General features: G+C 53.1%; 1 protein-coding gene across 1 annotated transcript in view; it reads right to left on the minus strand.

Annotated features, from left to right (window-relative positions):
* Window positions 1-22,064, minus strand: part of LOC129506588 (guanylate cyclase D-like) — a 39,724-nt gene extending 17,660 nt beyond the window's left edge. Inside the window, exons 1-12 of the mRNA XM_055320362.1 lie at window positions 22,010-22,064; window positions 19,548-20,306; window positions 16,939-17,234; window positions 14,583-14,937; window positions 11,248-11,332; window positions 10,528-10,624; window positions 10,313-10,441; window positions 8,942-9,022; window positions 5,510-5,686; window positions 5,122-5,278; window positions 4,698-4,847; window positions 1,022-1,170 (exon numbers count right to left, since the gene is read on the minus strand). Coding sequence (XP_055176337.1) covers window positions 1,022-1,170; window positions 4,698-4,847; window positions 5,122-5,278; window positions 5,510-5,686; window positions 8,942-9,022; window positions 10,313-10,441; window positions 10,528-10,624; window positions 11,248-11,332; window positions 14,583-14,937; window positions 16,939-17,234; window positions 19,548-20,306; window positions 22,010-22,064 — 2,490 coding nt within the window. The remainder of the gene's footprint in view (window positions 1-1,021; window positions 1,171-4,697; window positions 4,848-5,121; window positions 5,279-5,509; window positions 5,687-8,941; window positions 9,023-10,312; window positions 10,442-10,527; window positions 10,625-11,247; window positions 11,333-14,582; window positions 14,938-16,938; window positions 17,235-19,547; window positions 20,307-22,009) is intronic.
* Between the last annotated feature and the right edge of the window lie 311 nt (window positions 22,065-22,375).

The following is a 22,375-nucleotide window of genomic DNA, read 5'->3' on the forward strand; positions in this document are numbered from 1 at the left end:
CTGACCCCTGGATAGACTCCAGGCTCGTGTTTTAAGAATTGGCTGCTGGTCCCAGCTCAGCAACCCACCCTCACTGTGGCCACTGAGAGCTCATTTACTCTGAGACCCAGATGTCTCATCTGTGGAAGGGGGACACTAGAGCTGAGGTGGAAAGAGGATGTGGGAAGTCAGGGGTGGCGGTTCTCGGAGGACACCTGTGCATTCCTCCTGTCTGTCTCCCTGGCTCTCGCTCCCACATCACCTGTCTGGACGCCCCTCTCGCTTGCTGAGCCTCTCCTTGGCAACGTTTCCCCGCGGCTGGGGAGCTGAGGGCAGAAAGGGGAGGCATGAAGCTGTCACCGCAGGCTTGATGGGTTGGTCCTGTGGGAGCCGTGAGCCAGCTCAATCAGGTCCGCACACTCCACCACCGCCCTGCAAACTCGTACAGACTTGCCTCACCCCTCTTGCGGCAGGTCCCAAGGCAGACTTTGGTGGGGGGAAGGGGAGGCACCTGTGCCCCTCACAGGTTCCACTCACAGACAAGGGGAACCAGCACTGCCTCCACAGCCACAAAGGGCCTGTGTGCTCCGGTGCCAGGAGGCCAGTAAGGGTTGAGGTGTACAGCACCAGCTCTGCAGAGAGGCCAACTCGAGTTTGGATTCCAGCCCCACTTTTCACTCCTTGAGTTACCTTGGGTGAGCCCTTCACCTCTCTGTGCCTCAGTTTCTCTCCTATGAGGCCAAGATAATAATAGTGCTTCTTTGGAGGGCTGTTATAAGATCAAATGAAGTAAGCATAACACTTAGCATGGGGCTTGACACTTAGGAAGGCACTCAACCAACATCCCCAGAACCTGGGGTTCTGAGAAAGCTTTCCTCAGGGGGTGGACCTCAGGCCCAGCCCTCAAGAGTGATGGTGTTGGCTTGTGTCCCCTTATTACACAGGGTTTCTAGGCCCCAGAGGTAGAGTCTGGCTCCTACTGGGCAAAGTGAGGTGAACTGATCAGCCATTTCATGTGAGCAGTGGCCTGGGAAGCACTGACCTGGGTGTAGATCTGGTCTAGGCTGGGTCTGTCCTCTGGAGCCTCCTCCCAGCACTGCTCCATCAGCTGGATACACTCGGGTGGCCCATGGTCAGGAGACACCCGGGGCCGGCACAAGGGAGGGGGTGATACCACCTTCCTGATGATTTCTGCAATAAACACCATGTGGATGATAGGCTCGAGGTTTCCAGGAAGGCTTGTGGGAAGCGGTTGGCCTGGGGTCCTGAGAGAGAAGGCAGGGAGGCCTCTGGGGGTGCAGGGATTGGGCCTTGAGGGTACTTCTTGGCTCCCCTGCTCCGTACCCCAGAGCAAGCTATTAATGTGGCCAGGGAAAGAGTCTCACGCTAAGAGGCTGAAAGAGTAGGTTTTGATTTCTGGATCTCCCACCATCTCTTTAGGAGCTGGTGGACAACAGAGTGATCTCTCTGAACCTCAGTCTTCCCATCTGTGAAATGAACTTAATAAACTGCCTTCTTAGAGCGCCTGGGTGGCTCAGTTGGGCAGTTGGCATCTGCCTTCGGCTCAAATCATGATCCCAGAGTTCTGAGCGGGAGCCCCACATGCAGCAGGGAGCCTGCTTCTCCCTCTGCCTGCTGCTCCCCCTGCTTGTGCTCTCTGTCTCTCTGTCAAATAAATAAATATAATCTTAAAAAAAATTACCTTCTTGAGAGGGGTGTAGAGGGAAGAGATGATGTATGTTAGACAGCCAACACCTAGCAGGCTCTCCCGTAACCCCAAACCGAACTGCTGCTGCTTGCCAGCGATGCCCATCCATGTGCTTGAAACCCTGACACTGTGACTCTTTCCACCAGCTCTGCCACCCAGACACTTTCTGGTGTCAATTCCCCATGTAAGAAACCCGACCGTCTACTTTCATTACCATCAACATTATTATTTCCCAAGACAGCCCCTGCCATGATCTTCCTGCCCCCACTCCCTGTGATAAAGACCACCAGACCAAGTTGAGGTCCAACAGATCTGTGTTCTAGTTCTGGCTCAGCCACTTGCTGTCACTCTGTGCCTCAGTTTCCCCATCTAACAACTGCCCAATAAAGCTCTGCCTCAGGAAGTTGTTGGGAACACTGAGGGAGCTAAGAGATTCACAAGGGCACTGTGAGGAAGTGAGGTTGGGTACCAAGCTCAGACTTGCAGTGGATCTGGAGGGGACTTTTAGATCATGTTCTAAGTTATGTCACTTCCCTGAGCCTCAGTTTACTCACATATAAAAAAGGGCATAAAATAGTACAGACCCAGAGCTGTCAGAGCTACAGCAGGTTTCTCTCCGAGGAGGACTGGGATCCTCCTCTCTTGGCGGAGGAGGTGGGAGCCCTTGGCACCTGTAAGAAGAAGCTTCTTTCTGGATTTCAATACTCACCCCCCCACACACACACACTTCTGTTGGCCTCCTTGTCAGGAATACTGCTTGAGCCCCTGTCTCATTTTACAGATAGGGAAACTGAGGCTCCTGGGAATGAAGTAGCTCACCTACAGCTACAGGGCTGGTAAAAAGCCAACTCTAGATCTGAGCCTGATCTCCTGGCCTGCATAATTTTCTTTGCCTGGAGGCTTCCAGCCTGCAGGCATCAGACCCTGAGGGCCTCTGAATAAAGGGTCTGGAAAGCTGTATGTGCTTTCAAAAGAGTGTGGGCAGATGGAATCAATAATACATCACACACACACACGTACAACTTTTTTTCAAGAGTGTCCGGATGGTGTTGTGATGAATAAAATACAAATCCATTTCCAAGTGTTGCTGATTTCAGAGCAGATTCTGTCTTTGGGTATTGTCTCAGTCAGCGGATATTAAAAATCAAATAGTGGCATGTGAGGCCCCAAACGTTTTTGACATTAAAATGGAGCCCTTATATGTGAACGTGCTGCAAACCGCCGGCCCGGGCCAGGCCAGGTCTCGTGTTCCCTCACCGTGCCAGGCCCACTGTCCACACCCAATGCATCACCGTGATTGACCAGCCACGCCAGTGGGTGAGGAAAGAGGCTATACACACCCAGCAATGTGGGAACATGCCCCATGGATGACTCCAGGAGATTTTAGGGCAAGAGCACTGACCCACTGCTCTCTGCCGAGTGAGAAGTCCCTTCACATCTCTGAGCCTCACTCGACTACCTACAAGGAATGCACTACCCATCTCCCAGGGGCTGCAAGTGTTCCCCCCCCCCCCCCCGCCGCCCTGGATCTTGAAAAGATGTTATTTCTAAGAGCAAGGAGGGTCTGCTTCCAAGTTGGGAAGTCAGGAGAGAATGTGGGATCCCCCATCAGCACATCCCTAAAACCACTCAGGCAAATATGTATGGAATGCCCATCATGTGTCAGGCACTTTGTATAAAGAATTTCACTGAATCCCCACAACCACTCTGGGAGGCAGGCAACATGGTCCCCATTTTATAGATGATGAAACCGAGGCTCTTTGCCTGAAAGGGATTTACTCAGTTATAAAGTGGATTGGCATGGAGCTGGGCTGAGGTTGGTGTCCCCCAGTACCGGTGCTCTTTGCATTTAACTCCCTGAGACCAGGGAAGGCACTCCCCAGGAAGTAGCAGGCCCTAGACAGCCCAATCCAGTGATGACCATCTGAGCATTCCAGGCCTGGTCCATTCCCCTTTAGGCTCATGGAGTCTAGGCCCATGAGCACTGGCAGCATGGCTTGCACACCCCATCTGGCTGGTCTTCCCTCTCTCGGTGGGCAAATGTGGGGGGCCAGGCTGCTGAGGAGTGTTGAACAAATGGCCTGACAAAGGCCCCTCTCTTTCCCACTCCTCCACCTCATAAATTTGGGGCCTGGAATGCTCATTACTCATTCAGCAGTGCTTTGGTGGAGACAGGAAGGGAGCCAGGCCTCCCATGAGTTAAAGATTATCCACTGGGGGTGGGAGGGGATAGTAGGCTCAGCTCCATTGCTGTCCTGTACTGAGGCTGAGAAGCCAGGGTGGCTGTGGGGATGGCTGGAAGAACTGCCCAGGGTCTGAGTCACCCTGACAGGGAACACAGAAGGGGAGGAAATGTTTCTGAAATTGGGCCCTGACACTGACCCAGAAAAGAAAACGTCTAAGATCAGGTGATGATGGGGAAACTGTGAGTGACAATCCTGCACACCTAAAATATAGGGACTGAGATGCTCCTGAAGGAGCCCCATCTGGGCAGAGAAGCAAGTCCCACAATACTGAGCAGCCTGGCCCCTTCTGACATGGACCAGATGTCTGGCCCATTCTTTTTTATTCCATCCCCATTTTAAAGATGAGAAAACTGCGGCTCAGAGAGGGGAAGTGATTTGTCTAAGACCGTGTAGTAAGTAAGTGACACAGAGGGGGAAAACTGAGGTCTGTAAAAGCACAAAGTCAACACTGGGCAAGGGGGCTAGTTAGGGCATGAGCACCCGCAGACACGGCAATGCCTCTGGCTGGCAAAGGCAGAAGGGAGTGGAGGTTTCCTTCCAGACACCAATGTCTTCAGCCCTGGAGCTGGTCAGCTGCCACTTGGGCCGAGCTGCTGCAGGCTGCCTGGCTTAAGCCAGAGAAACTCAATTCTCGTGGTCAAACCGGGCAAGTGCGTCTGTGTGGTTATTTCCAGGCCTCACTCCGCTGATGGCCACAGGGCTCCCCAGCTACATGGGGACCCCAGCCAGGGAAAGGCCGAGGAAGGAGGACAGGGGTGCCGTACCTTCTGCGGAGAGCCCCGAGGAGCTGTAGGGTGGGCCTCGAGTCAGCACCTCCTGTAGGACGATGCCGATGCTGAAGATGTCTGCTTTGAGGGTGCCCCGCCCAGGCGCCCCCGGCGCCCGCAGCAGCTCCGGAGCCGTCCACAGCAGCTCTGCAGTCACAGGGCAGGGCCACGCCGTCCTCACCCACTGACCACCAAGCTGGGCCGCGATGGGCGGGTGCTTCATGCGGGTGGCATCCTCGCCCAGGAGTAGGTAGGTACTTCGGTTCTGCCCCATTCACAGGCAAAGGGCCTGAGGCACTCTCAAGGTCACACCATGGAAAGTGCTAGAGGATCAGACATCTCCCTCCCCTGCCTCATAAGCATCTGATTTAAACACAGGCCTCAAAACCTACTGGCAGCCCCTGCCTCCCCCTGAGCTGACCTTCTGGGGCTGGCAGGGGGCGGGGAGCCCGTTGAGCATCCAGGAGTTCCGCATAACCATGGTCAGTGACCTTGAGAACAAAGCGTCCATCCACCACACAGTTTCGGGACTTGAGGCGGCCGTGAGGGAAATGCCGATGGTGCAGATACCTCATGCCCTGGAGTGGACATAATGGTGGTCCATGAGGGCTGTGATGAATGAAAGGGACCCCTGGTCCTCTCAGAATCCCATAGACCTCAGAAACCCTTCCTGCCTGCTCTCACCTTTTCCCACACTATTCAAATTTTTCTTAAAGGGGAAAGAGACCAGGTCTTGAGAATCTGAGCATCTCTTGTCTCCCTCCCCGCCCCATGGCCCCCATAGTTCCAGGCCCAGGGACGGTTCTCACACGGATCAAATCCAGCAACAGAGAGGCCTTGAAGGTCCAATCCAGCCGCAGAGCTTCATTCCGCAGCAGGTCCTCTAGGCTGCCCCGGGCACAGTGCTCCAGCACGAGCGCGCTGACCCCAGGGGCCACAAAGACTCCCAGGCAGGCAGCAACGTTCTCATGCCTCAGCTCCCGCATCTGTTGGGGCAACAGGCACAGTAGCAGCCCCCAGGGGCTTGTCCAAGGCTGGACCAGGTACAATCCACACCTGGGCCTCCAATATTTAGCACCCAGGACAGGGCAGAGCACAGAGAGGCACCAGAAATGTTGAATGGTTGGGTAGATGCATGGATGCATGGATGCATGGATGATGAATGGATGAATGGATGAATGGATGGTGAATGGATGCATGGATGATGGATAATAGATGGATAGATTATTGATGGATAGATGGATGGATGGATAGATAAATGGGTGATTGGATGGATGGATGATGGATGGATGATAAATGATGGATAGATGGATGATGGATGGATAATAGATGATGGATGGATAAATGAGTAGGTAAACAAGTGAGGGGAGGGATGCCTGGGTGGCTTAGCGGTTAAGCGCCTGCCTTCGGCTCAGCTCATGATCCTGGAGTCCTGGGATTGAGTCCCATATCAGACTCTCTGCATGGAGCCTGCTTCTCCCTCTGCCTATGTCTCTGCCTCTCTCTCTCTCTCTCTCTCTCTCTCTCTCTGTGTCTCTTATAAATAAATAAATAAAAATCTTTAAAAAAAACCAAGTGAGTGGAAGCATCATGAGTAAATAAGTGAATAAGTTGTAACCAACTGCACAGTATAGGGATCTAGGCCTGTTTCCCAACCTAATTGGCACAATGTGCCTGAAAACTGTACATTCTCGCCCCCCAAAACTTAAGGCCTGGTGAGGAGAGGAAGAAGATCAGAAGAGGTCAGTCTCAAGAAGAAAACAGCTTCCTTGATGGCTGCCCAGCAGGTCCGAGAGCCCCAACCCAACCAGCAATTTTAACATTTGTTCAAGCAGGAAAGATAGAAGGCTTATTTGATGCGGCTTTCCTCACAGAAACAGTTTGAGTCAAGTGAGTGGGGGAGACCTGAATACAAGTCACAATCATATTAATATACACAGTGAATTGAGAATGACATCAATCCTATGACACTCCTGACCTCGAGACGTGGGACCTCTGTCCTTTCCCCTTGAATATGAGTGAGCTCTGTGATGACCGTGACCAACAGAACATGGTGGAAGTGATCTTGTGCATGTTGGGTCTGGTTCTTAGGACACTGGCAGCTTCTATTTCCTGTCTCTTGGAGCTCTCTCTGTTGGAACCCTGAATGACTGTAAGAAGTCCCTCTCCCCAGGAGGGCCTGCCTTCAACTCCGTTTGTGATCCCAGCATCCTGAGATCAAGCCCCACATCAGGCTTCTTGCTCATCGGGGAGTCTGCTTCCCCCTCACCCTCTACCTGCCACTCCCCCTGTTTGTGCTCTCTCTCTCTCTCTCTCTCTCTCTCTCTGTCAAATAAATAAGTAAAATCTTAAAAAAACAATCCCTCTACCCAGAGTCACCACACTGGAGGGATCACGTGAAGAGGCCTGAGACTACAGAGTGGAAAGTCAGGTCTACCTGACTTCCAGGCATTTCCAAATGACCTGCCACACATGTGAGTAACCGAGCGTGTAAGTAAAGCCATCTTAGGCCCTCTGGACCAGAGGTCAGCAAACTCTTCTGTAAAAGTCCAGTTAGTAAATATTTTAGGCTTTGCAGCCCATACTGTCTCTGTCACAAAGACTTCTTACCTCTGCCATCCAAAGCCAAAAGCTGACATAGACAATATGTAAAGGAATAAGCATGAGTTCCAGTAAAGCTTTCTCTATAAAACCAAACAGTAGAACTGGTTTGGCTCACAGGCCATAGTTTGCCAACCTCTGACAGCCCATTTACAAGCTGAATACCATTGAGGGACTCCCAACCAATGCCAAGTAGGACCAAAGACTTGCTCAGCTGAGCCCTGCCCAAATTTCCAACCCACACAATTATATCATATAAATGATTGTTGTTTGAAGCCACTACATTTTGGGGAATTTGTTACACAGTCGTAGATAACCAGAGCATATTAAAGATTCTGAAAAGCCCAATGGCTAACCTAAGCAATTTCCAAAATTGGAAATTTGACCACATATAAGACCTTTTCTTTTAAGGAACATCTATTCATTCTGGTTGCAAGATGCCCACTGGGAAATGCCTACCATCGCCTCCAGTCACTTAATCTTTCCAAACTTGATTTCAGATGGTAGTCATATGGGAAATAATAATAATAAAATTCACCATTTATCAAAGGCCCACTCCTAGCCAGGGACAGTTCTGGGTTATTTCATATGTTCTCTCTAAACCTCATGATTCCCCAGGAGTGGACTTAGTTAGCTCCATTTTACAGGAAAGCTAAGCATTTCATGGAGGCAGATTTCTACCTGGGACCTTCTTTTTAAATTTATTTTATTTTATTTATTCACAAGAGATGCACAGAGAGCGGCAGAGACATAGGCAGAGGGAGAAGCAGGCTCCCCACAGGGAGCCCAATGCGGGACTCCATCCCAGGACCCCGGGATCATGACATGAGCCAAAGGCAGATGCTCAACCTCTAAGCCACCCAAGTGTCCCTACCTGAGACCTTCCTGACTCAAATCCTCTGCACTGTCCTCTAACCCACACTGCCTCTCAGGATGATGGTAATCTCAGGGGTGAAGGGGCTTATGTGGTTAGTGATAACAAGTGACTGGAAACTCCCTGAAGGAAGGAACCTCATTCTTCTCAGCTGTAGCCCCAAACCTAGAACATGGCCTGGCACATAGGGGGTGTTCAATACACAGTGAATAAATGGGTATATGGATGGAGGGATGAAGGGTACAGGATAAGGTTCTTCGGGGTATTGATGATACTGATAGAAGGGACGGTGCCCCTGGTGGTCATGGTGATGGCCATATTGGGGTGGTGATGTGACTTTAGGGATGCTGGTATGTAAGGATGACAGTGATGGTATGTAACTGTGGTTGAGGTGTCAGCCATGGGGCAGTGATTGTGACAATAAGAAGGATTCAAAAAAAAAAAAAAAAGAAGGATTCATTGGTGGGACGTCTGGGTGGCTCAGGGGTTGAGGGTCTACCTTTGGCTCAAGGCGTGATCCTGGGGTCCTGGGATCAGTCCCGCATTGGGCTCCCTACATGGAGCCTGCTTCTCCTTCTGCCTGTGTCTCTGCCTCTCTCTGTGTGTCTCTCATGAACAAATAAATAAAATCTTTTTTTAAAAAAAAAGAAGGACTCCTTGCTGAGACTAGAAGCTTCTACGTTGAGTGGGGACCACTCCATCCCACTAGGGGTCTCCTGACAGCAACCCCTCCACAACCCACTCCCCACACCCCCTGCAACCCTACCTTTCTCAGGAGGCTGAGGCAGCTGGGCCGCAGCTCCGGGGCAGTCCCCGCTTCAAACCTCTTCAGCCACACCCACTCCCCCTGTTCAAGGAAGAACAAGAAAGAATTCACTACTTGCTATGCGACCTTGGGTAAATCCCTCAGTGTCCCTCGGCCTCTCCTTCTTCCCCATCAGTGTATCCGTTCTGTGTGCTCCTGGCCAGCAGAAACCAAAGACTTTCACTTTGGTGGGGCAAAGCCAGGGGCCTGGCTTTGGCTGACAGACCCGAATTCAGTCCTAACTCTGCCACTGTCTGACTCTGTCACCTCGGACAAGTGACTTTGGTTCTCTGGGCCTCGTGTTCCAACTCTGTAAAGCGAGGATGAGAGCCCCACCCACACTGCCAAGGACTAATAATGGGTGCATGGAACGCATGTTAGCTCCCGGTCTCAGGGTCAGCTTTACTCTGCTGGCCTCGGGCACCCGCAACACCCCAAAGCCTGCGAAGTGCCTCCGTGACCCAGGGCCTGCAGGGGGGGAGGCGGCGGGAGAGAAGGAAGCGCGGGCTGGGGCTCTGTCCTCACGCTGACCTGGCCCAGAGCTGGCTGCAGCCTGAGCCCTTGGTCCTCTGTCACTGATGGCTTTCTGTCTCCTCAGCCTCACCCACAGCCTGTCAGCTAACTCAGAGGAGAGACAAAACACACTGTGTACATCACGGAAGCCTCCTTTCAGCATCAAAGAAATAAAAGAGATGCGATTTCCCTGGGGAGAAGGTGGAAAAGAAGGAGCATGAGCCTCATGCCGCTTCCCGAGTAATTAGCCTGGCTCATCAACTACTGAGTCGCAGAATATGAGAATCAGAGCACCAGCGGATTGTCGAATTTAAGAACACAGCACCCGACAGTGTCCTCAGCAGCTTTAGAATCCTGCTGGTCTAATCCCCGACTTTGCAGCCTCCCTGTCAGCTGGTGCTGAGGCTCTGCCCACAGGCTGTCTGGGGTTGTGCGTGGCCCCACACCTCGGGGCCCCAGGGACCTGCGATCTCACTGTCCCTTGCTGAACCAGGCAAGAGGGTGACCCAGGCTGGCCCTGGTGCTGAGCGAAGCCCACATGCTGGGACTGCCCAGCCCCAAGTGGCCGGAGCCTGGCCGTTCCCAAGGTCAGATCACAAATCATGCTGAACTGGGAGGTGGGAGTCCTGCTTCCCCACTCCTCCCAGGCCACTGATATGCTGTGGGACCCAGGAAAGTCACTGGTGCTCTTCAAGCCTCAGTTTCTCACTCCGTAACAGGAAGAGGGCATATGGAAGACCAAGAGCCTGTGGGCTCCCTCGGCTCTCCCAAACTGACTGCAGCTCCTCGGGCCTGGACATGGGTGGCAGAAGCCCTCACCTGGTACAGGGCCACATTGGTGGGTTCCTGGGGAGCTAGCAGGCTCCTTGCTGACCCCTGGGCCACCGACCTCAGGCTCCCACCTTCCACCGCACTCCTTGAATCGCTCACACTGTCCATGTGCAGCCGCTGGAGGGGGGGCAGGCATGGTCAAGCCCCTGGAGCAGGGTGCAGTCAGCGCCTTGCCCAGCCAACCCCAGGCCTGCCCCGCCTACCCGTCTGCTCGGGGGCCGATGGATGAAGGTGAGCTCCTGGGCTGTCAGCAGGATCCGGTGGGGGCCCCGCACCAGCCGCAGCTGTTGGATGCCCAATCTGGAGGCAAGAGAAAGTACAGGATGGAGGGATGGCACACACGCCACTCCACCTTGATCTGGCCCCTTGGACCTACGCTGATCCAGAGTTCTTTTCCTGTCTCCCCGGGAGTCCCAAACTGGGCTGGGATGGCACCGCTGAGCACTGCCTCCTGCAGAGGCCTTGACCTCAGCTCTGGGCTCGGCCCCTTACCTGATATGCCTGCTGGTCCCTAGCCTGGAAGTTCCCAAACTGTCTGGGAAGGTTCCTGGGGAGTCAGAGCCTGGGGTGAGGGCTGGGGGCGGAGTGCAACCCCTCCCAGTTGTGGCTGGGGCTCAGACTCAGGAAGAATTGTTTTCAATGCTAAAGGGCCCAGGGAGTCATCTTGGTCAAGCCCTCATTGCTCTCAGGGAGGGACAGTCTTGTGTAAGGTCCCAGGCTTCTTCCCCAACTTTCAAATAGACCTTTCCTAGAGGCACCCCAGCCTCCACAGGGCCCTGAGGGAGGCTCTAGGATAGACAGGAGTGCTGGGTGGTCCTGAGGTCCTGGGTTGGAGGGTAGGAAAGCCTCCTGCAGGTTGCCAAGACTGTCCCTACCCCTGTGGGGTAGGGAAGAATGAGGCTCCCGTACAGGGAGAGTCTCACCTGATGAGGCAAGTGAGGGCCCCGCCGGCCAGTACCAGGATACAGGCCAGGGCAAAAGCGATGAGGCTGCCCGGGGGCTGCACATCTGTGGCGGAAGCAGGGCGCATGTGAGTCCTAACAGTAACAACCACACAAGGAGGGCAACCCCATTTCCCCAGCTCCTGCACCTACTCCTTGTCCTTCCTCTGAGAAATGGGAGCACAAACCCTTATTCAAACCCTCCCCAAGGATGAGGCTCAGAACGGCCTCCAAGTGGGAAGGTCCGATCTGTGGCCTGGTCATCACACACAGATACTAATTCCTAGCACTTCCAGCTGGGCTCTTGGGCTCCCTGTCCCCAGGTCCCCATGGATCCTGCCCAGATCCCATTACAGTCCTGATCATACTATGGTCTTTTGTCTGTTGGCTTATCAGGTCCCTTCCTACTAGACAGAGTAGCTGGATACCCGGGCCTGTGTCTTATTCGCCACACTGTCCCTGGCACCCAACACAGGGCCTGGACAAGGCAGGTACTGAATAAAAATTTTGTAACCCAGTCAATTGCTGTCCTACTTCTTACATCCATGCTGTGATGGGCCACTCACTACCTGTTTTGGCAGCCAGTCTCATTGTCCTTCACTCTGACTGTTAGGAGAGCCCTCCTTACACTGAATCCAAGTCTCCAGCCCTCGTGTCAGGAGCTGGATGTAAAGAGGCTGCTAAGGATCGCTGGGCAAGATTGGGAGGGCTACTTTGCTCAGGCAACCCTGGCCTCAGCTTAGGCTGCCAAGGAAGCTAAATGCCCAGCCCTCTTGCTGCCACAGGAAGGGAGCCATCCCTTCTTCCTTCCGTGCCTCCTCCCTTCTCAGGTGCACTGCTGTCTGCCCCCTGCTGAGGCTCCAATCTGAGTTATTGCCATCATAATAATAGCAGTGAATACCCTGCAATCCTATTATACTATTGTATTGCATTAAGCACCTATTCTGAGGATATTATGTTTTTCATTTCAGTTATTCTGCACAATGACATCTGGAAGTAGGCATGATCATGATCACAATTTTGAAACAGAGGAGTTGAAAAGAGAAGATGAAAACAGAGAGAAGTTACTGTCTATGAGTGGCAGAGCCTGGGTTCAAACCCAGTGGCAGTTTTTCTCTGGCATCTGGGCTTCTAACCAGAGCACCAATCTAGCTCTCACCCTGGCTCCGAGGGGGTAAGCTCTGAGTCTTTCTGGAGGGAGCCAGCACATAGCATGTGGCAGAAAAGCATTCCAGGCCTAGATGGCAGCAAATGCCAAGATCTGAAGCAGGAGCGGCCTGGTGTGATCACGTGAGGGCAAAGCAGAGCAGAAGACATGCCAAGGAGCCCAGGGGGCCAGGGTGCTGTGAAGCTTGAAGCCAGGACTCCGACTTAACTCCAGGTAAGGCCAAGCCTCTGCAGGTTCTGCTGGGAGAGTGCCAGATCTGATTATGTTTCTAAAGGATCCTCCAACCTGCCAGGTTGTATAAGGACCAGGGGGAACAGGGTATAATCCAGCAAGAGATATCGGGGGCCTGGTCCAAGGTGAGGGCAGTGAATGATGAATGGCTCTGCTTCTGGCCAAATTCTAAAGATAGAGCCCCCAGGGTATGTTGACCCACTGGATGTGGGGTGTGAGGAGACAGAGGGCTCCTGCGCCTCTGGGAGATTGGGGGTGCCATTACCTGCAATGGGGAAGATGGTGGGAGGCAGGTTGGGAGCAGATCAGGAGTTCAGTTTCAGACAACATCAAGTTTGAGATGCCTACTAGACCTCCAGGTAGCTCTTTACTGTCAAGTAGGAGATTGGGAAGATATGGAGTTCAGGCGCTAACAAGGACGGAGATGTCAACCTGGGACCATAAGAATGGATAAGATGCCAAGGGAGCGAGCGCAGAGAGAATGCAGAAAGGCTCAAAGCACCGAGCCCACAGGAGTCGGTGGTAACAGGTCAGCACTGTAGGAGGATAGAAAAGGTGACTCAGAAGTGGCATGAGCAGTGGAGCTGAGCTCTCCCTGGCCCTGGCCAAGCAAGGCAGAGACTGACATGACAGTTGATCCTAGGCCTCAGCCCCATGGAGGCCATTGGTGGCCTCCATATGGCTGCTCCTGTTAAGAGAATGGTGGACAGAGTCAGTGGAGAAGATTGAAGAGAAGAGGGGAAGTGACATTTAATCCACTTAGCATGGACGCCGTTTCAAGGAATCTTGTTGTCAATGGGAGTCAAGGAATATGGCTTGGGCTGAGAGGAGACATGAACGAATGAATGAATCTCTAAGGTTAATATTTCAAGAGAGAGAATCAGAGAAAACAAAGAACGTGGCGTATCCTCTTGCCAACAGAACCCTGAGACTCAGGCAGCAGAGAAGCCAGCCCTGGATAGGACAGTCCAGTTGGTCCCCAGGGTTCCCAGGTGTCACCTGGGGGAGTGGTTTTCACTGAGAACACCTGACCACACAGCCCGTTCTGTCTCCTTGAAGTACAAGGAGACAGAACCTGCTCCTGGACTTGGCCTTGCCCCTCATGCAAGGACAGGTGGTTGAAGGTGCTAGGTCTTTGTTCCTATTTATATATCAGAGATGGAGACCTAGAGAGGGTATGCAACTTGCCCAAGGTCACACAGCTGGTCGGCAGCAGCACTGAGCTGTAACCGTAAGTACATTTGCTCCAATGCCGCTGCCGTCTGTTCCCTCAATCCATGGTGGCTGATCAGTTGTATTGGGGATGATCATGACAATCCTGGGCTAGAGTGTAAGTCACCATGTTTGGATCCCTGAGATAAGGCCCATCCTGGGGCCAGTGCTGCTGCTCAGCCTCCCATCACCCTGGCTTCCCTATTCATAGCTCTGATCACACTTTGTTATGTTGTTTTCAGCTGTCCCTGTCTCTGCCACCAGACCGAAGCCCATGGAAAGCAGCTCTGGGGCTGGTCTTCAAGTACATCAAGCTCTATGGGGGCAGGGACATCTTTTCATTCACTCCTAGAGCCCTGGGGCTGTGCACAGTGCCTGACACGTGGGAGGTCCTCCAGCAGTATTTGTGGAAGAGAAGGTGCAAAGAAACAGTTGGGTGAAGGTAGCTTCATGAGTCTGGGGAACAGATGACACTGGTCCTCCTCAGCATAGGACACACAGCCTATGAACATAAAGCAATTCACTCACGTGCTGTGGGGAGCACAAAGGAGGGGCCTTCAGCCCTAACAGGTAAGACAGGTAAGATTTAACCAGGCAAGGTGGGGAGCACTCCAGGAAGAGGAAAATGCATTGGTTGGGTGGATGGATAGATGGATGGATGGATAGATAGACAGAGAGATGAATGGATAGATGAATGGTGAATTACCTCTCACGCATAGCATATTGGGGTCAAACCAGCAGCTGGAGTCACGTGCCGGAGGGGCCCCTCCTGGAAAGTGTATGGCCCTTTCCAGGGGCTGCACTTGCCATGTGCCTGTGTCCAGAATGTGAGTGGGGACCAGCTGGCTTCCCCGACCATCTGTGTCCAAAATGACATACTGAGCCAGCCTCCTGCCCTTCTCATCTGTCCGGATCCTCTGGCTAAAGCCAGCCACATTCAGAGCCCCAGTATGGTCCCCCAAACGGGCCCCTGAGAGTCCTGCACCATGGCTCTCAGAGCGGTTCAGGGCGTGGGCCAGCAGGACAACAGCATCATAGATGGTCCCAAAGAGCGGGGACACCTGTGGAAGAGAAGGTCCCTCAACTCTACAACCCCATTGCAAAGGCTCCCAGACATCTCTGAGCCCCACCTGCAGCAATTGGGTGGATTATTACCCTACGCCGCCCCCAACACAGTCCTCTCTGTGGTCCCACAGACCTCAGTCCCCTACTCAGTGGTATCATAGTCTCCGAGGCCACCACCAACTCTGATGTCTCACAGGCATCTCAAATCTGCCTGATATGTCTGAATCGGAACCCTCTTTGAGGTAGGTTCTCTCTGATTCTGCTACACAAATCCCACTCTTCCCACACTTTGGGAAATGGAACTACCACCTATCTGGTGTCTCAAGTCTAGGTTTGATTCCCAATGCCTCTCTTTCTCTTGTTCAGTTCATCTTTGAATCTTTTTGGTTTTATTTCAGAATTTATTCCCAACCCAACTGACTCCTCACCCCCTCTGCTCCCTCACTGCTCACCCAGCCCACACAGGAAACTCCTAAAGGCCTCCTTGCTTCATCTGGGTCTCTTCAAAACATTCAGGCAACCAAAGCAACTTAAAAAAAAAAACACATAAATCTAGGGGCTTCTGGGTGGCACAGTCAGTTGGGTGGCCGACTCTTGGTTTTGGCTCAGGTCATGATCTCAGGGTTGTGGGATGGAGCCCTGGGTCAGGCTCTGTGCTCAGCACAGAGTCTGCTTCAGATTCTCCCTTCCTTTCTCTCTCCCTCCCACTTGTACTCTCTCTCTCTCTCTCAAAAAAATCTTTTTCAAAAACATAAATCAAATGATTTCATACTTAACACCTGTTGATGGTTTCCCGTTTCACTTACAGTTGAGACTCCCTGCCCTGGCATACAATGCCTCACGTGGCTTGGCCCCAAGCTCATCTCAGACCTGTGTTCCCACCTTTCAAGACAATCCAGCCTCTCCATGCCCTCTGCCTGTTCCTCTAGCCTCCAAAGCTCACTCTGCCCCCAGGCCTTTACACCTGACGCTTGCCCTGCCTGGTCGCTCTCACACAGATCTTCACCTCCCCGCTCCTTCCCATTCAGGACTCAGCTCAAGTGTCACCTCCTCACAGTGGACTTCCCTGCCTGTTATAAAGCTTGTTACCCACTACTCCATCCCGACCACTCTCTGTTATTTAATCCCGTTTAATTTTCTTGGCAACATTATTGTAATTTGAATTTGGCTATATGGTTGCTTGGGTATTATCTGTTTGCCCCAATATAATGGAAGCTCTCTGAAGGCCAGGGCTGTCTTATCCATCACTGTGTTCCTGACGCCTGGCCCAGGGGCACAGCAGAAGGACTCAGTTCACATCTGTCAGATGAATGGCTGGTTCTAAGGCCCTCCATCAGCATCTGCATCCCTGTCCCCACCTCCAGACACTGTTTCCTTCTTGTCACCAAGAAATAGACATCCCAAGAGGGACTCAAGCAGCTGAGTCTTATACATCAAAGCTGAGTCAGCACCCCCACCCCCACCACTGGCACTCCTCAGATTTATAGCAGTGACTCCGGAAAACTTTCCCGTTCTCCCATACCCCAACATCTCTCCTACCCATCTGCACAATTTGCTAGGCAGATGCAGAGGAAGACAAGGGACAGTGTCTGAGAGAAAAAGAACAGCTGGGCCAGAAATGAAAATTCCGGGCACTGAGTTGGAGATAGAAAAATAGAAGCATAAAGTCACAAGAGAAGGAAAGTTGACGAAGCAGGCCGAGAGCAATTAATAGACACACACATGCCTGAACACACGCGCACATTCACACACACACACACACACATAGACATGAGAGAGAGAGAGAGACAGAGAGAGAGAGTTGGAGAACATATATCTAGGGACTAAGAGAGACACTTGGTCCGATAAGGGACAGGTCATGTACCCCATTGGAGGTGGGACTGGTTGGCCAGGTGGTTGGCTGGCCAAGGCCAAGAAGGCCTAGAGTGGGTGAGAAATGCATGTAACCTGCCTGCAGCCCCACACCCTGGGCCCTGTGAGGGCCGGTACTGACCTACCTGCTCTGGCTCCAGGTGGGCAGCCACTTCTCCACTGGCCTTGGCAGCTTCAAAGGCCTTGTCCACAGGGTCAGACTCCAGGCTGATGGTGAGGACCGCATCATAGACCTCCTGCAGGGGCCCACTGTTGCCAAGGGCCAGGTAGGAGTGGTTGCGGTAGGGCAAGGCGAAGAGCATGGTATCGTAGGGCAGGAAGACCAGCCTCCCATCTGCTAGGCCCTGGGCCCACGCTCGGCTTAGCAGGGCAGTCTGCTCCAAGCCCCCCAGGAGCGCCGAGTGCATGCACAGCACCACAACTAGGGGTAGAAGCGGCAGGCTTACCTTGCAGGCCTTCCCTGAAGCCCAAGGTTTGTGGCCCTGGAGAGCTGCTCATGGCTCTCAGGTCCACTCCCCTACCATGAACACATTACTCTTTACCTTAGTGAAGGAGATAGGGCCTTGGTGATAAGGCAGCCAGTTTTGTCCCCAGGCACCCAGGACAGAAGAGAGCCCCTGTCTAAGGCAAGGGCCTCACACACCTCTCCCAGGTAGATATCCCCTGGGTCTTTCCTCTCTTCTCCACTTGGGTCCCTGGCCAGGGCTACAGCCTCACCCAACAAAGGGTCACCACTCACCTTGGCCGTGGTCCAGGTTCCTACTGCAATCCCCTTCTCTAGGAAATCCGGGGAAACAGAGCCACCAAGGAAGGCTAGGGGTTCCCCCGCTGGTGCTTGAGGCCCTCTGGTCATGTGGGAGTCAGAGCCTGGAGCCCTGGGCTCTGCTGAGCCCCTGGATGCTGTGTGGGCCACAGATCACGAGCCACTTGCTCCCTGTCCTGGCTTAGCAAGGAGGACCCTCAGAGACTCACTCACTAGGACTGGGAAGAAACAGAACCAGGGCTTCCTTTGCCCCAACTCTTCTGCCCTGTGCTTGTTCTGGCTTCTAACCCCAAAAAAGCCTTTGTTTTATAAGTTGGGGGAGCCGTTCTGCAGTTGGCCACAAAGGAAAGCTGGTGGCCACATCTGGGAGGAAGCATGGACTGGGCAAGTTCCACACTGATGGCAAGCGGTGGTCACTGATGCTGGGCACTATTCTAAGCCCCTTATGTGCTGTAGGCCTCTCATCTCCACAACCCTATGATGGAGGGGGTTTATTAGCCTCAGGTCACTGATGAGGACACTATAGCACAGAGAGGTTCAGTGAGTTGCCGGAGGTCACACAGCCGGTAGGAGGTGGGGCCAGGAGTTAGACTCTGGCAATCCAACCTCAGGGAATGTGTCCTGAACCAGTCTGACTCCTGGCCCCTGAAAGCCCCCAATTTGGTTGGAACTCAATATCCTGCAGCAGGGGTGGAGGAGGAGTCTGATGAGGTGTCTCCCACCTCCTGCCACTGTGCTCTGGCCACACAGAACTGAGCTGTCCATTTTCCTAGTCCCACCAACATGTTTCCTCCATTCCTTTTCTCTAGCCCTTTGCCTGGAACACCTTCCTCTTCCTTGCCGCCTGCCATCAACTTCTTCTCAGGCCCTACCCTGGTGTCACCTCTGTGAAGCCCTCCCTCCCCCAGAGCAAAGCAGCTCCCGTCCAGCACCCTGGGCACCCTCTCCCCTCCACCTCCCTAGGCTCCTAGCCAGGTTCTGGCCCCAAGTAGCACTCAATGTGGCTGAATAAAGTGTTTACAAAGTGCTCAGCATCTGCTGCTCATGACCCTACGAGACAGGTGTCATTATCCCCATTTCACCTGCTGGAAAACCAGGGCTCAGAGAAGTGAGGTCCTGTTCCTCATGGGCATCAGGCTCACTGGGGCCAGGTCTCACTGCCCACCTGGCAGGAGCTCCGGAAGCGGCCACACCAGCTCGGGGGCCGCCCACCCACCCTCCCCCTGCAATGGCTTTCATTCGCTCAGATGGAGGACACAGTTGGGGGTTTCAGAAAACACTTTCCTCTGCTGCCTTCTGAGACCTCCAGGGCCCAGCTCTATTCCTTCTCTGATTCTCCAAGCTCTATTCCCTTGGACAGCCTTGACCTCTCTGTCATAACCACCTGCTTATATACCTGTATCTCTATTAGATAGTCTCCCCAGAGACCCTCTCCCCTTGTCTGTCCTGTTCACCCATGCGACCCAGCACTCAGCACAGCAGGGATTTGATAAATGCAAGAAGAGATTTATCAGGCCACCCAGCTGGCCCAGTAAGTGGAGCATGCACCTCTTAATCTCCGGGTTGTAAACTCAAGCCCTGCGTTGGGTATAGAGATTACTTAAAAATAAAATCTTAAGAAAAAAGTGATTCTGACTCTAGCTGCCTTCCTGGGCTCAAATACTGCTACATTCTCATTTCTTTCAGTTTACCAGGCAGGAAGCGAGCTTTTGGCTCCCACTCCACAGAGCTTGAATCAGAGCTCAAAATCTGACTGCACGGCTTGCCAGCTGTGTGACTTGGGCAAGTTACATACCTTCTCTGAGTTGCAAAGTGCAGAGCTCCACAGGACTAGCTCACAGAGCTGCTGTGAGATTAAATGCAGGGCTGTCATCAAGTACTCAGGCCAGTGTCTGAGGCAGAGGAAACTCCCCATCAGTGGCCATATGAGGCCCTGCTGCCCGCGGGAGGAAGGCACCCATGTACACTTACTTTTCAGGCCATCCACGCTGCAGAGCTGCTCCAGAACCTCCGTGGCCCCCTGCTCTCCAGGTCCTAGAGAGGTTACCAACCCCACAGGCAGCCCATGTGTCCTGAGAGTCATGGCCACCTGCCGGGCTGTGGCCACCCAGATGCCCTGGTGGGAGGACACAATGGCCACGTGAGCCCAGCCAAAGTGTCTCATGATAGACAGCAGCACATGGGCAGCAGAAGGCAAGGTGGGCACCAGCTCACTTCCTCCTTCCGGAGCTCCGCACGCCCAAGAGAAGAGGGTTTTGCCCCAGCCTTGGGCCAGCAGGGCTGCTGCTTGGCAGTAACCAGGATTGACGGGACCCACAAAAGCAGCTATGGTATTCTTGTGGGCCAAAAATGTGGCCAGGGCATGAGGGGTGTCACAGCCTGTGGGAAGGACCACGGAAACCAGCCTTGAGCCCAGCACCAGGGAGGAGTCCTGGTTGGCTTGGTCCACAGCCAGTTGGGCAGCCACACTGGGGAGGGCCTGGGCAAAGATGGGGTCACAGTCCCAGGGACCCAGCACCCCTAAGGTGAAGGTCCCTGCCCCCAGGGCCAGATCAGGGAGGGAGCCGGCCCACAGAAGAGCACCCCAAAGCACCACAGAGAGAAGAGGACGGAAAAATGCTGTCCTCGGATGACTGAAGGTGGACCCCCATGGGCCCTGGCAGGGCAGGCACATCTTCCCATGTGGCAGCATCCAGTACCAACCTTCAGGGTACAAGCCTCTCTCTAGTCCTGGGAAAAAGGGACAAGAATAAAGTTGCTTTCTAGCATTTTCTGCCTTTACTCCCTGCATGATTTTGAAGCAGACAGCCCCTTCCCCCAGAACCTCAGCCTCCTCATTGATAATATGAGGGATTTGGGCTCATCATATCTGAAGACATCCCCTGCTGCCCCCACTCGAGGGGCCTAACATCCTCTCTGAGACTGACTCACAGACTGTTGATGCCCATGCACAGTCCTGGGCTGAAGTTCAGGCTCTGGACTCAGAACGTGCCAGCCCTGGCTCACTGCTTCCCATCCTTGTTGCCCTAGACCAATCCCTGAGGTTTCTGAGTCTCATTCCCCTATTCCTGTAAAAATGTGGAAAACAAAGCCTACTTTATGTGATGACTTAGCACAATCTCTGGTCCTTAGGTGTTCAATAAATCCTGCTTTTCTCAACCTATGATTTGTTTCCTGCACTCATCATCCCAGGTGGGCTAGTTCTTCGGATGCCCTTCTGAGCCTGCCCCTGCCCTTCCCCTCCAGCCCAGCACCATCTCACAGCACTTGACCCTGCTGTACTCTGGGGCTCTGTAGTGCCACCAGGGCCTGGATATGGGCAGGGACCCCATCGTGTTTGCAGCAAGTGGGTTTACAATGCACATGCACAGTCCCATCTCTAATCCCCTCAGCCCTGTTCAGACAACGATCTTTCTATCTTCACTGTACAGGTGAGGAAACTAGGGGAGATGAATGGAGTTGGCAGAGAAACAGGATAAGGACAAGTCTCTCCAATGCATCCTCCAACCCACGCAGGACCTCCTTAACTAGGATATTCAGACTAGAGCAGCCCCACTCCATCCTAACTGTCCCCGACTTTGATGTCCACCCTGAAGCCCTACCACTTCTGCTTAGCCTCTGCCAACAGCCTTGTTGTGGCCCATTCCCGATCCATGGCACTCAGCCAAGTCGTCCCACCTCCCTCATGCAGCCAGCAGCCTTCCACTATGGGTGCCCCAGGAAGGTGTAAAATCCAATCTCACCCTTAAGAAATTGCCAGGCCGATAGCGAGGTAGTTTCCAGCCAAATGAAGAGCTGACCACAAGTGCAGCCAGTAGGCAGGACCAGTAGAGAGGTACTGTGAGCTCATGGAGGGCTTTCCAGAGGAGGCAGGCTGGAAGCAGCCTATACTTGGAAGTGCAGGTCAGGAGAGTAAGGGGATGCCTTCTCAACGCCAATAACAATGGTCCGTGCAGAGGAGGTCTTTAGAAATTATATTCCTGGGCACCTGGCTAGTGCAGTAGGTTAAGTGTCCAACTCTTGGTTTCGACTCAGGTCATGATCTCAGGGTTACAAGATTGAGCCCTGTGTGAGCTCAGTGCCCACTGGAGAGTCTCTCTCCCTCTCCCTCTGCCCCTTCTGCTCATGCTCTCGCTCTCTCTCAAATAAATAAATAATTTTTAAAAAGATATTATGTTCAGTGCAGAGGAATAAGAAGTTCCTTGGAATCATACAGAGGAATAAGCCCTGATTTTATCACTCCCTTGTCCCTAACCCTGGATGAGACACTTAACTTCTCTGGCCTCCATTTTCTCATCAGTAAAATGCAGACGACAATAGCTATCTGGCAGATATTGTGCCAAAGACTAAAATGCGTAGAGTACATACAATTGTGGTAGGGAGGTAAGAAGTAGTAAGTAGTACTTGCTAAATGGAAGTAAGTGGATACTTACTATGTGGAATAGTTATCATCATCACCAGCACTGTCATCGCCATGATCATCACCATCTTGAGATCTTTGAGGAGCAGCAGGTTAGTATGGTGTAGAGAGAGCTGGACTGCGAGGTGGAGGCCTGAGTTTCAGCCCCAGTCCTGCCCCTGCCCTCCTTGAGGTCTCCGCCTCCCTGTCTGTGAAAGTAGCCAGGTTGCAGTGCTAGCCAACCTCAAGCTCTTCAGGCCTGTGATGCTACTGTTCTCTCAGCTCGGGACTCAGTGACTTGGGGAGGGCTGCTCTCCTGCAAGCCTCTGAGGAGCACGCTCTGTGCCCTCCCTCCTCTTCTGCTATGATGCACCAAGTGGTCTCCTAGCATCCCCACCCC

This window comes from Nyctereutes procyonoides, unplaced genomic scaffold (assembly GCF_905146905.1).
Source record: "Nyctereutes procyonoides isolate TBG_1078 unplaced genomic scaffold, NYPRO_anot_genome, whole genome shotgun sequence".
NCBI lineage: Eukaryota > Metazoa > Chordata > Mammalia > Carnivora > Canidae > Nyctereutes > Nyctereutes procyonoides.